This window comes from Aplidium turbinatum, chromosome 4, assembly GCF_918807975.1.
Source record: "Aplidium turbinatum chromosome 4, kaAplTurb1.1, whole genome shotgun sequence".
NCBI classification, from domain to species: domain Eukaryota; kingdom Metazoa; phylum Chordata; class Ascidiacea; order Aplousobranchia; family Polyclinidae; genus Aplidium; species Aplidium turbinatum.
Window position 1 is genome coordinate 25,319,101 of NC_137475.1, and position 17,928 is coordinate 25,337,028.

A 17,928-nucleotide genomic window follows, 5' to 3' on the forward strand; every position below is an offset into this window, starting at 1 on the left:
CGAACTTTGACTTCAGCGACAACGCAGAAACATAGTTAATGAAAAGACAAGCAAATAGAAAATTTTCTAGTTTCGGCTTTAAAACGACATTCGGTCGGACACTACAACCAAATATAAGGTAGAAATTACTGCTCAAATTGACGCAGACCGAATTTCTTCCCTAAAAAAAATCGCAAAAGATAAAATTAAGCCAAAAAAAGCCAAAATTATGTTGGCTTTTTATTAATTTGACAAAAAAATCGATGAAACATGAAAAAAAGCCAGAAAAAGCTTAAGTTTTCTGGCTTTTTTATTTACAAAAAAAATAAGCCGAGCGAGTTGAAAAACAACCAAATTCTCAAAATCTGGCTTCAAAAAATCCAAATTGGCAACTCTGTTAATGTATTGTATGTAAGTAATGACTACCTAGCATGGCAAAACACAGGACCATGTTTCTGTAAATCAACTAAACATGCAAAATGAAATTCAACTTCCAAACAAACATTCTCGCGCAAAAATTTTGAAACTAGAAATTTAAAGGAATTGAAATGTTATTACTCTACACAAAACTTGAATAACAGCAGGGAAGGAAAGTATCAGTCATGAAGAATCAAATTCTATACGCACCACTGCACAGTTTACTGAGTCGGAATAATAGCAGATTATCACCTTACACATCTTGTCACAGTTTAGCTTAGTTTGAATCGGAAGAACATATCTTGTTATTTAACTAAACGCCTGGTGAACAGCCTCATTTAATTTGTTTAACTTTTAACGAGAACCTTTCTGACCCAGATCCTACTTCCTGAAGAACTTTATCTGAACCCCGTCGAAAGCGATTATGAAGTCATACGTGCTTATTTGAGTGCACTGGTTACCGGTAGATGTGCACGCCATTGCTCTCCTTTCCTGCACAAGGTGGCGTTGCATCACATAGTCGAATACTACAAAGTGAGTTGTCAAAGACGTTCTAAAACCTGGTCGTCAGTTTGTTTCTCTGAGAAAATCACTGCAGTATTTGTCACAGCGCAAGCAGCTAGGCTAGTAGCTATTATTCCAAAGGAGCCATATTCTGCTTGTGAGTGCGTTGTTCCTCCAACGACAAGTATTTGTGTGATAATGCTCATTACTGATTTGAAACCAGAACAAAGTTGCAGCAAACAAGTTCATTGATGCAACTACAGTATTACTTTTCCTAGAGTCTTGAGTTACTGGTGGTAACATAATATCTTGTGCAGGTTTATGCCGATGAAGGGAAACGACGCGAAATATTTTCGACAATGCATCGTATTGCTGGATTACATGATGTATTACCTGATCCTGATCACCTGTCGATGCAAACTTGACATCATATCGTGGTTTTACTTGCTCAAGATAACTAGCTGAGCTTATTGATGATGAAACGTCGCTTCTTCCTTTTTCTTGGCGTCTGAGATGTTGCCATGTATTCGCTGTGATGGTTAAAAATAAAAACTTACTGAACTGTATCTCGCGGCTTGTGTCAAGAATGATATGTCTTTCGTATGAGACAGGATTGTTCAGATTTCAGGGAAGGTGATGGAAAGCTAGGTGAGTGTAGCTTCGTCCAGTTCTGCTATGCCATGCCTTCTATTTGGCGCCTTGTAAATGTGACATTCAAGAATGACATGGTCACCAGCAGAGGTGGGCAGTAGCGGCGCTACTTTTCAATTTAAGTGAAAAAACTATGTTTTTGGAGATTTTTTATAGAAACCATGCGTGAAAAAAATCAAAACAGAAATCATTGTACTATTGCGGGAAACATCAAGCCAGGTTGATACCAACACCACAGTCACGACTCCGAGGATAAATTTTTTGGTGTGTTGGTGCCATCGAATGAAACGTCGGTGCGGAAAGAAAAATCAATTGTGGAGGCCTTTTATCAGACAGAAGCAAGTTCTTGAGCTTTCTTAATGTCGATTTACAACGATTCTTTATTAAATACAACACCCCCATTCCTTCAAGTGCTGCGGTGGAGAGGTTTGTCTCGGGTGGAAAAGACGCGCTGAAGTCAAAGCGAGTAGGACTTGGTGACTCACATTTGAAATGCTCGTGTTTTTGAAAGATGCTTAACAATAAGTTTCACCTGGAACGTGTTGTCTATAACAACGTTGAAATGGCAGTGTGAAGGAATGATATCAAATTTTAACCAACTGACAACAATGCAGCAAACTTAACTCAAATCATCAAACTGACCGTCAAATGTGGCATCTAATTAGGATCAGTCCTTGATCTTTTGCTATTTCTGTTACATGTGAACGGTCAGCCAATTGCGTTCTCTTTCAAGATTACTCTTTTTGCGAATGACGCATCACAATCTGACTTGCCTAGAACTAAAAGTATGATGGAGTGAGAACCAATAACTTAGCGATCAATAACACCATGACTTATTTTATGATCATTTATAGAAATCCTTCTGTTGCAATTTTTTTCTCTTACCGGTACCTTAAACGGCCAAAACTAATCAACTAAAATATCTTGGGATTACGTTGGACCACAAATTGAACTGGAATTACCCCCATATCTCTGAATTTTGCACATAATTGAGTAAGACATGTGGCATTGCTTATAAAATAAGATACTATGTCCAAAGGTGGGCAGTAACTAGTTACAAAAGTAACTAGTTACTTTTTGAGTAACTGTAACGGTAACTTCGTTACTATTTTCCAAAAGTAACGAAACGCGGTAACTAGTTCCTATTTTAGCACTTTTTCAACAGTTACAGTTACAAGTTACTTTTGCATTGAAATTTCTGTAAAAATTATGCATTGAAAATTATGAAAATGTTACTTTTGCATTGAAAATTATGAAAATGCAGTAAATTTCAACTTCTTGAAGGTAACTAACTAACTGACTATAAGCATCAAGAAACACGCAGCGATTAAAAGCAATTTCTTGATGCTTATAGTCAGTTAGTTAGTTACCTTCAAGAAGTTGAAATTTATTGCATTTAATGTAGGCTAACGTTTGCAATGCCTCTAAAAAGATTGTCTGACAGCAAAACCAGCAACAGCATTGCTGCTTGCTTGCCGTTGGTAGACGTTCTTGTGGAAGCAATACAAACCAGATTTGGTCATTGATTCGAGGACAGCGACTTTCAGCTTGCGACTGCATTCCACTCACAATTTAGACTTATCTGTGTTTAAATAATGGTTGACAATTAAGCGACAGTGCTGAATTGAAGACCAAAATAAAACAGAACACATGCTTCAAGCAATTAAAGAAGCAAACTGCTCTGCTGAAGAGGAGAGTAGCAGCGACACTGAAGTGGATGGTGGTAGAGCCACAGAGGACTTTTTTGCACCACTTACGCAAAAACCAAAAAAAGAAAGCAATGCGCGTTGAATTTGTTACAGGAGTATTTGGAAGCGGACCCTGTGCCCAATTTAAACGGATCCAGATTCACAAGCGAACCGATGAAAAAACTGTTTTAAAAACATAACACTCCCATTCCGCCAAGTGCTGCAGTGAAAATATTGTTTTCATTGCAGCACTTGTTCATCACCGGACTTTATTCGTTCATCCCCGACGCCAACACACGCCCCATCAGCCTGACACTACCAAGACAAGCATGGGTGCGCCTCAATCGTCTCCGTACGGGCGTCGGGCTTTTCCGCTCAAACATGCACCAATGGGAAATTGCCTCTTCCTCCTCCTGCGAATGTGGTGCCGAGGAACAGACCATAGACCACATCACTGATTGATTGAATCTTTATCCTCGAACTGGGAAAGCTTCTTGCAGAGCTTAAACCTGGCAGTTTCGCCTACTTGTAGACTAAAGGCTTTAAATCACTGACGCAGGCCCGGTGACCGAGATTGACAGAGTGAATGGCTGCTCTCTGGTAGCCTTTCAGTGTAGTCCGGGAACATCGTGATCTGGGCCGGTAAAAGGATAGATCCTCGGCCTCAGAGGCTCACACGACGACCACGATTGGGCAAGGACATTTTAAAGCCCAAAAGGGCAGGCCTAAGTGACGAGCACTTTGAAATGCTCGTATTTCTCAAAGGAAATAAACATATAAGCCACTGAGTAATTTTTTTTAAATAAAACATTGTTGGTTTTGTACTTGTGCTGTTTTTTATAGCATGATATGTTAGCTCTGCATACAGTAGAATTCGCCTATAACGGCACCTCTAGGGGATTTGCAAAAACTGACGTTATAGACGAACTACCGCAAACTATTCCAAAACTGTCTTTTGATTAAAGAAAGAGGTGTATAGTCCAGTCAGGTTTACTGTGTACAACCAAACTGACAAAAGTCATGTAGAAAATACAGTAAACAAAGAAGTTGTTTAAAAAACAATAACCTACAGCGAAAAGTACAGGAAATTTGCGCAATACAGCTCGTTACATACAGTAGTAGAGAAGTTCATTGTTTATTAGCAAAAAAGGCATTGATCTTCAGCTGTTTCGGTTTTGACACGGATTTTACACACACAGCTGTAGAGCTGCTTTTTAGACGTGATAGTTTTTCACGCGGGAAAAAAGTTAATTCAGTTAATTAGTTTATACAGTACTGCACGTACAACTGTTGCTTTGAGTTGTTTAAAGGTCAGCTGTAGAGCTGCTTTTCACACGTAATAGTTTTTTACGCAGGAAAAAAGTTAATTCAGTTAAAGTCGCCGCTGCGAACGACGTAGCAAAATAAAGGGAAGACATTTTGCAAGCAGCAGCGCTAACTAGATTAAAAGACTGACCGTTCGTGGTGAAGGTGATGGCTTAAAGTGACGTTATAAACGAACAAAACACGTCTGGGGACCAATAAAGGGTGCTGTTACATGCGAATTGACGTTATAGGCGATGCTGTTGTAGCCGAACTACAATGTACGTAAAAGATAGGAATTCTGCCGGGACCGAGCGAAATGTGACGTAATAGGCGAATTGACGTTATAAACGAAGCCGTTATAGGCGAATTCTACTGCATATCAAACATTGCGGTTAAATTGGACTAGCATGCAGAGCTGGCCAGGTGTAGAATTTTATGTTCAGATTTAGGAGTAATCGAAAGTAACTAGTAACTGTAACTTGTAACGGTAACTAGTTACTTTTTAAAATCGGTAACTGTAACGGTAACTCAGTTACTAGTTTGGCCAAGTAACTGTAACTGTAACTCAGTTACTTTTGAAAGTAACTCTGCCCACCTATGACTATGTCCCATTATCAACATTAGCCTACTGTTAATATATATACTTTTCATTATTTCAATTAACCTAATTAATTGGGGTAGAGCCAACAACACGTTAGCCTACTACACAAGGTGAAAATAATTCAAATCCAATTTGTTCGAGCTAGTTTGTTTAATGAAAAGAAGACCTCGACAACCTGCCTGTACAACATATTCAAGTATTAAGAGTAGGTGATCTTGCAAAGTTGGCATATGCACAGATGTGTTTAAATATGAAAACAATTTATTACCAGCTTTTTCTCTTGCTACTTGTTTGTTTTGTTTGTTTGTTTATCTTTATCCTGCATTGCAGGAAAGCGGACTTGCATCGGTGTACGCCTACGCTATGCATCGGTGTACGCCTTCCGACATACACCTGACCCACGCTGCAGCCGACGGCAATGTCAGTTTCCGGTTGTCTACTCTACTTATGACTTAAATTTGGTACTACCCATTACTCGAAATCGATCACTAGGTAGAGGCAATTATCGTTAAGTTTCTTGCCCAGAGAAATAACAGCAAGTGCGGGTGGCTGGAGTCGAACATGCAGGCTCTCGACTGCGAGCCCAACGCGCTAACCACTCGGCCACGGCTGCCGACTTTGTTAAGCTTGATGGCATACATCAATATGGTACCAGATATTAGGCCAGAAACGGATTTTTTCTACCCAGATTTGAGACCGGGTGTTTTTTTGTTTTTAAAAACTATTTGACAAAGGTAGTTTCACGCTTATTTCACTTCAAAATGAATTTCGGAGTTAGAGCAGGAGCCGGAGAATACTTTCGGAGCAGGACCGGAGCCAGAGTCAAAAAAAGTGACTTCTCTCGTTCACCTCTGCTAGTGCTGGGCATGTGGTGAATGCAAAAATTAATAAAGAAAGGTTAGGATTGGTCAGATAATTAACTTGATTATGTTTTACCAAGATGTTATGTTTGAGCCTTGGTAGAGAGCTTGGCTTGTACCAGATACATATAACACTCGGGAACGTTAACGGATTTAACATACACACACAAAAAAAACATGAAAAAACTACTAAATCCAACGTTTTCGACACCACATAGTGTCCTCTTCAGAAATAATTATAAGCTACGGTACATCTAAAACGTTATGCAGATGCCAATCAACGAAGAAATAAGTAGGCTACATGCAAATGCCAATCAACGAAGAATCAATGTGGTACAAAGAGATGTTCATGTAAGAAGCATGACCTCAGTTGTGCAACAGCATGCAGTGGTTGTCATGGTGAAGGGTGTGAAAATAAAGAGGTAAACAGTTCTTGAGTTCAATGTTTTCCAAGATGTATTTCTTGGACAATCAAGCTTTTTGTCAACAAAGATGAATCTAAGTATAAAACGTCATAATTCACTACAACAGAAGCAAGTCATGTGACCACAGGCCCGTAACTAGGGAGGGCGCAGGGGGGGCGAAGCCCCCACTGCAAAAACGTTGGCACCCCCTGGAAAAAATTATGTTAAATTAGCTCTGTTCGCTGACTTTTCAGTTTTACACTCAATTTTCTTGTGTTTAATTGTAAACATTGTGTGTTTAAGGATGTGGTAGAATCAGTGGCGTAGCCAGGGGGGGGGGAGGTTGGGGGTTGCAACCCCCCCCCCTTTGTCACACGTGTGACGTCACGATATTGAGATTGATGCTTAGTCTAAAAAAAATTGCCTAATTTTATACAAAACTGTATTATAAGAGCGAGTTTTGCCAATACCAAACATCTCAGCCAGGAATTAGCAACAAGAAAACATAGAGACTTAGCTTTATTTCCGAAAAATGCCGAAAAAAACATGATCTTATCCTTTTGCTATGCCACCGGACAGCACCATTTTACAGGAATATTCATACCCACATTTTTGTTGAAAACGCTCTCAGAATGCACCAAATTCAAAGTAATTTTTAAAAAAATTTTGCGGAGGCCCCCCCGCCGCTGGGTCGTCAACCCCCCCCCTTTCAAAATTTCTGGCTACGCTACTGGGTAGAATGTTGTCTCTAAAACAAAGTTTGCCTAATTTTAAACGAAACTGCATTAAAAGAGCGAGTTTTGCTAATACCAAACATTCAAATATCTCAGCCAGGAATTAGCAACAAAAAAACATAGAGACTTAGCTTTATTACCGAAAAATGCACTAGAAAACATGATCTTATCATTTTGCTATGCCACCGGACAGTACCCTTTTACAGGAATATTTATACCCACATGTTTGTTGAAAATGCTCTCAGAATGCACCAAATTCAAAGTAATTTTTCAAAATTTTCTGGGGGAGGTCCCCCCAGACCCCCCGCTGCTGGGTGTCGCCTTTGGCGAAGACGCTGTCGGGCTTTGCCCGCCACCCGTCAAACCCCCCCTCTTTTTTTTCTAAATTTCTGGCTACGCCACTGACTGTTTCTATGATAAACTAGTCTAATGTAAACGTTGTATTAGGCCTACGATTAATGTTCTTGCGTGAATATACCCACATTGTGTACAAAACGTCGTTTTCGTACATGATTCGGAAGGTAAAAGTTGGGCTCCCTCTAGAATACTTTTTGTCCCCCCTGCTGCTCCAAGCTAGTTACGGGCCTGTGTGACCATCATGTTAGTTGTATAGACTAGAGTGACTTTAACTATTTATATGCCAGGTGATATGCACTATGCAGTCAAATCAGATATTTCATATCTTAAGATCAATGTTATTAATTTTTAGATACTCGAAGTTTACCAATCAAGTGATGATGATAATGACGATGGACGGTGGTCACAGCGGTAAACCATAATCTCTTCGTGGGAAAATTGTAACATAAGATTTCCGGATCTGTTCGTCTGTATGCAATGACCGAAAGAAACACTCTTCTGGAAACGTCTCTTCAAGAATTGTATTTCTGTAAAAATAGTCTCAAAGCTGTCGAAATTGAGACGCAACACCATACGCCATTAAAAACTTGTCACTACGATACAAACTACTTAGATAAAAGACGGAAATTTCGTCCAGCTGGCAGCACTAAGCAAAACAGTTAAATATGCGACTAACTTTCAAGCAACAATTTTACGAATGACGAGAATAATTTGCAATATCTCAAACGCACGTAAGCAGCTATGTGTCGTAATAATGATAGGCAATGATAAGTTATTCAAGCACCTGTTCAAGCCTGGCCCACACCTGCTCAAGTCTAGCTCACACCTGCTCAAGTTTGGCTTACACTTGAAGTAATTAAAGATTCAACGATGATGTAATGTTATGCTGCAGCTGCAAATGTTTTACAGGTCTTCCAAACGATTCTGCAATCAGCTCATTTTTAGCAATAGTCCATTACGTCAGGCGCCAAGATTCAGTAGACCTGAACGGTTTTATATGACGTTTGATATGCAAATTGTCCGTAACAGACAGAATATCTTTGATTTATTTTAATATAAAATATGGAAATGCTAGTAGCCTACTTGGACATTGGTTACAAGATTTAAAAAAATTTATGAAGTTAATTTGTTATTAGTGAAAAGTGATCCTTTACTGTTTAGGTCGGTGTTTTTTTTTTGGAATGTCCCAAAATGTAAAATCTTGAATTTCACATTTTTTGACATAATTTCTACAATTTTGCTATTTACCGATCAAAATTTTTTCAGTGTGGTGTGTTTTGATATAAAAAATATGTCAACATTGGTTTAGGAGTAATTCAAGATAAAATATTCCTATATTACACTGGTCTACAAATTTCAACTTTTTTTTTCAGGTTTGGGTTTTGACAACTGATTTTGGCTAACTTTGGGGCGCTGAATCTGAAAATGAACTCAGATTTTCTCTATCACATCAAGTTTTCTTTCTATCGTTGCTATTATTAATGAAATTGACCAATTTTTACCCTTTTTAGTGCAGTAAAATGTCAAATAAAATTATTTTCTGACAGCTATAAACTTTCAAACATAGAGATATTTTTACACTAAATTCATAAATTGGTTCAGATTTCCTTTAAAATAAAAAAAATTCCTGTTATGATAATAATCGTAATAGGACATAGTGGAGATTGGTAGCGTTGAGTTTTTCCATGCTGGCTTGAACTCCATGTCTTGGCTTCTCAGGCGTTATCTGTGGGTCAGCTGCTATCTCTGTGCAGCAGGGTTACCAGATGTAAATTTGGCAAGGAGCCAACTGCACGTTCAAAAAGGGCCAAAAAAGAGCCAACTTTTTAAACAAGGGGCCCAATTTCGTTTATTGCAACAATATAGAAGGGCTTCTTCTAGAAAGGGGATTACCACAGTATGATGCAGACGAATGGAGACTTTTCATTGATAGCTCCAAACGAAGTTTGAAGTGTGTTCTACTTCACAATGGTAACGTGTACGGTTCTATTCCGATAGGACATTCGGTGACAATGAAAGAAGAGTATCAGGACATCAAAACCTTTCTTGAAAAGTTAAAGTACCATATTGAGCATGATTGGCTCATCTGTGTAGATTTAAAAATGGTGAACTTTTTGCTGGGGCAACAAAGTGGCTACACCAAATACCCATGTTTCCTATGCTACTGGGACAGCAGGGCCAAGGATCAGCACTGGAACAAAGAAGAGTGGCCTCCAAGGCTCACCTTGACACCTGGAAACAAAAATATCATACGTGATCAGTTAGTTGATATCAAAAAGATCCTCTTGCCTCCTCTTCACATCAAATTTGGTCTCATGAAACAATATGTAAAAGCTTTGGATCATGAAGGAGAGTGTTTTAAGTATATATGTTATGCTTTTCCTGGTCTCAGTGAAGAGAAAAAAAGAGCTGGGATTTTCAATGGACCACAAATCAGGCAATTGTTAAAGGATGAAAATTTTGTAAAATCAATGTTGCCATTCGAGGCTAGAGCTTGGAATGCTTTCGGTGCTGTTGTGAGAAATTTTTTGGGAAACTGAAAAGCAGAAAATTATAAAGATCTTTTAAGGGAGCTACTGCTTAGTTTTGAAGATTTGGGATGCAGGATGAGCATCAAAGTTCACTATTTGAAAAGCCATGCGGATGAGTTTCCAGAAAACCTTGAGAAAGTTAGTGAAGAACAGGGTGAACGTTTCCACCAGGATATTAAAATTATGCAGGAACGTTACCAAGGTCGGTGGGATTGTCATCTGATGGCCGACTATTGTTGTAGTTTTAAAAGAGAAATTCCAGATGCTGCTCATAAAAGAAAGTCCCTCAAAAGAGCCTTTTTAAGCTTATAAGTGAAGAGTTCATATTTATGAAAGCTATTTTTTTGACTGTTTCTGAACTCGCCCTGCCCAAGTCCCTTTGAGTCAATCTTTATTTTAGCACTTTGCTATTTCTGTGTGTGTCTTCAGAATTTCTGCACTCCATTGGAATGTCAATGTGCATATTGTGTGAACTGTAGGCTATAATTCAGAAAATACCTTGTCACTGTCCTATCGACATGTTCGTCAGCATAATGTAGCGTTTGATGTTATTATGGTTGCTCTTTTGCATGCCTATTTTTTATTCCAAGGCATGAAATTTTAATAAAGACAACGCAAATTTGTGTGAATATAATATAGAATGCTTGTTTGTTAATTAAAGCTAGATTATTGCAGGTAAAACAGTGTTTATTGCATCAGAATTCCTTGTTTTGACAACAGAGGGGGGGCAAAAATTGATTTTTTTCAAAAATTAGGGATATTTCATATCTCAAAAACGTGATGTGATAGAGAAAATCTGAGTTCATTTTCGGATTCAGCGCCCCAAAATTAGCTAAAATGGGTTGTCAAAACCCAAACCTGAAATTTTGTGTAGACCAGTGTTATAGATTCAGCAATTTTTGAATTTCTACACTCTGCAAACTTGTTTTTATATATTAAGTTTTCCAAAATCAGTTTGAGAAGTAACTTCGGAAGAAAAATTGTATGCTTTTTCGTAAGCTCTGATTGAACCATGGAATAATTCATTGAATGTCACTCCTTACAAAAATCCACCACGCTAAAGCCTAATGGTGGATTTCGCCTTATAGTCCTTATTCAACGGCTAATAACTTCAAATGTGGCTTATAAAACTTTTCTGTTTTTGTGAACCAACTCAGCAAATCGTCCACTTGAAGCGGTTGACTGTCTCGTATGGTAGCCACTTTAACAAGTCGAAATTCTGCCACTGAAATTGATTAGAATGAAACCGCCAACCAATCAGAAGCTACGGTTAAAGTGACGTAAAAAATGGCGAAAAGAAGATGATAGAAAGCAAATTAAGTGATGCATTTTTTGTCAGCTGGTTGGCTTAAGGGTTATGGTTAAGGCTAGAAAGTAGTCATTTCATTGACGCGGGTTCGATTCCCACTACTGCTATTGCTCTTTTTCTTCTTTAATTACCAAATAAAGTTCAAAACAAGCATTAACTTTCTGGATGAGTGTTAGAAGGATCACAATTGGACGGCAGCCTCTTATAACATGTTCTGATTGGTTGGCGGTTGCATTCTAGTCAATTTCAGTGGCAGAATTTCGACTTGTTAAAGTGGCTACCGTCTCGTATCATAACTATAAGACAGGGGCGTCCAACCCATGGGCCGCGGGCTTCATGTGGCCCGCGAGAAGGTTCTGAGTGGCCCGCGTGATATTTTTCGAAATGACATATATTATATAATCAACTCAATCGCCAACGTAATTTATGGCGAACTTACATTCCGATAAATTGGCATTTATTGTTTGCTTTCTTCCTCTATTACTCTATAATCCTTAGTGCATGGGGTGCGCAACTGTTAATTCTATTGTATCACAATGCACATTGTTACGCATCACATTTTCCGCAGTTTCGCATTTTCCAAAGAGGTATAACGGAGGTATTAGTGAGAGCTGTGATGTCTATGTATGAGGATGCAAGAACAAAAGTGAGAGTTGGATCAAATTATTCAAACAAGTTTTTTGTGAAGGTTGGTGTACACCAAGGATCAGTTTTGTCACCTCTGATATTTGCTATTGTGGTTGACGTTGTAACTGAAGGAGTGAGGGAGGGCTTATTGAGTGAAATTTTGTATGCAGACGACCTGGTCTTGACAAGTAATAGTATGGAGGGACTGGAGAGAAAGTTTGAGAAATGGAAAGAAGCATTTGAAACCAAGGGTATGAAGGTGAATCTTGAAAAAACAAAAGTGATGGTGAGTGGAGCAGAAGGAACAGTTGTTGAGAGCAAAGTAGATCCCTGTGGAATATGTGGCAAGAGAGTGATGAGAAATTCAATGCAATGCAAGGATTGTGGAAAGTGGGTACATGCAAGATGTGCTAATGTCAAGAGAGCCGCAACAAGATTGGCGAAGTGTTTTGTTTGTGGGAAATGCAGTAAAGGAAGGAATGAAGTGGAAAGCCATGATGATGAGTTCTTCCATGGCATCGAAACAGTGACAGACTTCTGTTATCTGGGTGATCGGATAAATGGAAGTGGTGGATGTGAAGCAGCGGTGACAACAAGGGCAAGATTGGGCTGGGCAAAGTTCAGGGAATGTGGGGAAATGTTGTATGGCAGAAAATTTTCACTAAGGATGAAAGGAAAAGTATATCGGAGCTGTGTGCGGCCTGCAATGCTATATGGTAGCGAGACATGGGTATTGAGAGAGAGTGAACTGGCAATCCTGAGAAGAACGGAAAGGTCAATGGTGAGAGCAATGTGTGGGGTGAAAACGAGAAGGGAAAAAAGGACTGAAGAATTGTTGGATATGCTAGAGATGAGAGAGACCATAGACCAACAGGCAAGGGCAAATGGAGTAAGATGGTATGGACATGTGATAAGGAGGGAGGAAGGAAGTTTTCTTAGAAAGGCACTAGATCTAAAGGTGGATGGGAAGAGGAAACGCGGTCGTCCAAGAAGAACGTGGAAACAACAAGTGAAAGATGAATTTAAAAAAGTCGGACTGAAGGAGGAAGATGCAAGGGACAGGGTGAAATGGAGAAAAGGGATTAAAACAATTGTTGCGAGGAAACAATCGGCCACCCCCACTAGTGGGGAACAAACCGACAATGGATTATGATGATGATGATGATGATTTTCCGCATTGTTACGTCCACCCTTTTCCACACAATAGTACTGGTGCTTCAAGAGTCAGTCAATCAGCAACATTTCTTGCTTTTAGCGAGAGAAGTTTAAAACTTTCTATTGCTAGAATTTTACAAAAAAATTGTTTCTTAAGAAAAAGATCAGAGGATTCATAGATTGGCAGTTTTTGTGACATCATTATTCGGCAGCACTTGCTTGTGCAAGCAAGTTTTTCGTGGATGAACCTAGGGACAGCCGGACAAATGGGACAATACATTACGGGACGCGCAACTCCGCTGTTCCGGCAATATCAGAAAGGTCAATTGCCAATTTGACATTTTTTACGCTTTGCTGCTGGCTTGCTTTCAACTAAAAACCTTAAATCACTTTAAAACCAACTTCACTCTTCTTATATAACCCATAAAATGTACAAACACATTTCTAAGATTAGAATTTGGGTGTGAGGGTTTTAATTAGAAATTATCAGCCAGTTATTTTTAAGATTACAAATTAGAAGTAAATACTCAAGTGGCCCGCGCAACCATTCGTAAACTACATGTGGCCCTTTGGCTAAAAAGGTTGGACACCCCTGCTATAAGACTTGTTTGTTTGTTTATCTTTATCCTGCATTGCGGGAAAGCGGACTTGAGCGCTATGCATCGGTGTACGCCTTCCGACATACACCTGACCCACGCTGCAGCCGACAGCAATGTCTGTTTCCGGTTGTCTAATGTCTACTTTACTTATGACTTAAATTTGGTACTACCCATTTACTCGAAATCGATCACTGGGTAGAGGCAATTATACCGTAAAGTTTCTTGCCCAGAGAACAACAGAAAGTGCGAGTGGCTGGAGTCGAACATGCAGGCTCTCGACTGCGAGCCCAACGCGCTAACCACTCGGCCACGGCTACTCAATGCTACTCAATGCAAACTATGCAACACCACTCAATGCAAAAAACAGTGTAGCCTACCAGCCTTATCTTTTAATCATAGATCGATGTCGCTATAGCGAAATCAATCTATGATTAAAAAATTAAGGCTGGTAAGGGAGACTGGAGGAAGTTGGGCCATTTTTCACATTTTTGAACTTAGATCGCTCAACTCTAATTGGATTGTTGAACGCTACGCATCATTATAATCTTGATTGTTCGAGTAATTTTTTCTGAATTTTGAATTTACTCCTAGTCTTTCAGACAAAAATGTATCAAGGTTTAAAAAACGGTAACTTTTCGGCCCAATGTTTCCCCACCCCTAGAGGACTTTCGGCCGTGCATGGGGCACGTTGGGCCGGTGTGCAGAACAATAAAGAAATAACCATACTAAATCAGTATTAACTGCAAATGATGAATTAATATCATAGGCTAAATGGACACTGTCCCGAAATACTTTCCCGAAAGGACACCTTTCCAACAGGACACTTGCCCAAAATTAAAGTGTATTTTATATGCAATGTTCCTTCATGGAAGTGCAATTGCGAGCAAGTGTCCTTTTGGGCAAGTATCATTTTGGACAAGTGTCCTTTTGGGCAAGTGTCCTTTCGGGCAAGAGTCTTTCGGATAATTGTGTACAGGTTCCCATAGTTAGGCTACAAAAAAACATTTTTAAACAAACAATGCAGAAATAGGTCGAAAATTATTGACGAATAAGCATTCATTTCCAACAATTCCAACATTTGCAATAATAACTAAAACGAAGTAGCCTAACATTTAAAAAATGAAACGAAACACTGTCAGTTTTGGGTGCTTCGGTCACAATCTGGACACACAAATTTGCATGGATTGTCTGTACACAAAGAGTGCGCCCAAGTGTTACAGGTAGGCCTGGAACTTGTGGATGCCATGCCATTACTTTCGCAATTAGCACAACGTAAGCATCGGCAGTTTACCCAATGTTCTCTGGATCGACTATTTTCATATGGTTCATCACCAAAGGTGGGCAGTAACTAGTTACTTTTTGAGTAACTGTAGGCCTAACTGTAACTTCGTTGCTTTTTTGAAAAAGTAACAATAAGCGGTAACTAGCTACTATTTTATCGTTTTTCAACAGTTAGGCTACTAGTTACAGTTGCTTGATTTCCCAAACAAAAATTGGTCGTTTGTTTTTAGTTTATGGCAGTTTTTTTGTAGTGGTCAAATTATTTGTTTGGGAGAGATAATAGGCATTCGGCGACAAGAAGCGAGGTTGTGTACAGAAAGCTGTGTAAACTGCGAGATAGGATTTTGCGGTGTAGGCTACCAGCGACAGAAAGGAGGCCGCGTAAATTGCGAGGTAGGATTTCGCAGTGTTCTATACGGATTGATGTCTGTGACGCCACAATCCTTTGTTCGTTCCCCAACTAAGCTGTCTGTTTTTAGAAATTTCAGTTTCTCCTTTTCTGTAAAGCGATTCTTTTGTAGATTGTGATTATAGCTTTGAACACAGGTAGACGAGATAGTCAGTAGTCGAAAGTCAAAATGGATAAGTTTTTGTCTAAAGTATCAGAGACTGAAACAAACCCCACTGGTAATGCGACCAATAGGGAAAGGCGGGGCAAGTTGTGCAAGCCCCCGTTTGAAAGGAAATAAATAGCGTACCGTAATAAGTCTTTAACGCCATTATTATATTTTACCTATAATGCCTTTGAAGCAGGTGAATCGCAGTTATCAGTTTTTTGGGCAGGTTAGGCTTGATCAACGATATAAGGTGTTTAGGTCTTAGGATCTAAATTCGGATGCAAACAAAATTTTGATTTTTTGGATGCACAGTAGAACTAGTCAAACTTTAGCAGTAGGGGTCAGTAGACATATGAAGGGCTTAGAAGCAGACCGGTCTAAACCACAAAAACACTATTTTGAGTAAATCGCAATTGAAGTATTTTGAGTACCAAAAAATCGACAAACAATACACACAACAATGCTTGCAAGTTTATTAGATATTGTGACAAGCCTCATCTGTTATGATGTTATCCACTAAATGTTTCAAAAAATCGCAATAACTACTGAACAAAATACAAAAATACGGTTAGACCATTGTGGCACACATTGTAACATAACAATGCAAACTACAAAAATGCTGTTAGACCATTGTAGCATACATTGTAAGTTACAATTTTGGGAGTTCTATCTACAGTTGGATCTTTTAAGAGCTGAAGAATATTTAGGTTTGGCAGAAAAACTTTACCAAAAGAAAGTGTCAATGCATTTAAGGAATAAAAGCAGTTCTATTGTGAAAAACTTTTGGGATATCATTAACTCACACAACTTTCCTCTAATCATTTTCGTTTTCATGATCTGCTTCGTCTGGTAGCATCTCATCAAGATCCTGATCCGCAGAACTACGCAAGTTCTTATAGAAATCGTGATAGACAGGAGGAACATAATCCAACAAATCGTTGATATCTTTTAGTTTTAACGGGTTAATCAGCACAGGCTGATCATGAAGACGATTGAGAACTGCCACACCATTGGCTGTTCGACCACGACTTTGACGCTTTGCCAAATCCAATACATTCCATTCAGTAATATCAGTCAAGTTGTACTTGAAATACAACTTGGTGATTCACTGACAAGTCTGATCCATTGAATTTTTAACCACTCCACCTTTCTGCCACCAGTATCCCTTTTTCTGATCACCAGTTCTTTTTTGTAATCACTCACACCAATAAAGTCTTCTGAAGACATGGGAATAACGTTGAAAGGTTTTTTCCTGTTTGCCTCTGCAATAATGTCCATCCACTGCTGCGGAATGTAAACATTCTCATGACGCTTTTTCGCGGTTTCTACTTTTGCAAAGTCCAGTAGCGCACCCAGAAAAAAATTTAGGGGGGGGGCTAATTCAGAAATGTCGGCCGATTGATTTGCGACAATAGTGACAGTAGGCTAATGCCCATCAGTGCCGGTCTTTGGGGTGTGCAAACCGTGCGATCGCACAGGGCCCGCAAATTGGGGGCCCGCAATTTACTCAGAAAAAGCAGTATTTTTGTTATTTCCAATGGAAAATTTCAACAAAGTGAATTCATATTTAAAGGCACTCACGGCCCACAAACCACCGGTTTCCGATACAACAGGATTCGTTCTCTCAAATCAGATTAGAAGTTGGCCTAGTGAACCCCAAGCTATTAGAACCAACAACACTCTCATCCCTACGTCCACTCTCGCAATCTTCTATAGATCTCGACTTTTCGTCATGACAAGATAAAATTAGCTTTCTGTTTGCAACACAGATAAAAGCGAAACCAACAACTAGCACGAAAAAAGTTTGAAACAAAACACTAACTTTGTAAACAGTAGGCCTAGGCTAAATTTGATGCGGACGTTTTTCCTATTTACAAAACATTCAAAATTAGTTCGTATTTTCAATTAAAGTCCCAGACGTCTTCGTTTCTCTGCTAAAATGTCGTAGGCCTATACAGTTTTACATGTCCGTGTGATTCGGCATTGACGTATGACGGTATGGTACATCGGTATGTCCACCAGACATTTGACCACGAGAGTACAGGAGCATCTGAACAAAGACTATATCATGGAATGTTCTTTTTGCACAGATCAAAAATTCTCTGCTGACTCATTTATAATTTTACGCAAAGGCAAATCCCAATTTGACACCAAAATTCAGGAAGCACTGTTAACGCTATACGCTACAACCCAAATTTAAACAAATAATTATTTGCTGGAGGCGCGTCCATTCTCCTCAACACTTACTTGATGTATTACGTTCCCTGTGGTGCAAATTTTTTTGTAGTTATTTAGTTGCCTTATGTAGTTGCCTTTTCCTAATGTAAATTTACCTTCAAGAAGTTAAAATTTATTGCATTTATTAATTA

The 17,928-nt window shown here is 39.1% G+C and overlaps 1 protein-coding gene across 4 annotated transcripts in view; it reads left to right on the top strand.

The window, feature by feature from the left end:
• The window catches only part of LOC145768186 (RNA polymerase II-associated protein 1-like), a 52,588-nt gene extending 51,130 nt beyond the window's left edge, over positions 1 to 1,458 (top strand). For all 4 annotated transcript variants that reach the window (XM_082579662.1, XM_082579663.1, XM_082579664.1 and 1 more), the window contains 2 exons: positions 775 to 930; positions 1,218 to 1,458. In XM_082579662.1, the coding sequence (XP_082435788.1) occupies positions 775 to 930; positions 1,218 to 1,325 (264 nt within the window). In that variant the 3' untranslated portion in view covers positions 1,326 to 1,458. The remainder of the gene's footprint in view (positions 1 to 774; positions 931 to 1,217) is intronic.
• The last annotated feature ends 16,470 nt before the right edge of the window (positions 1,459 to 17,928 follow it).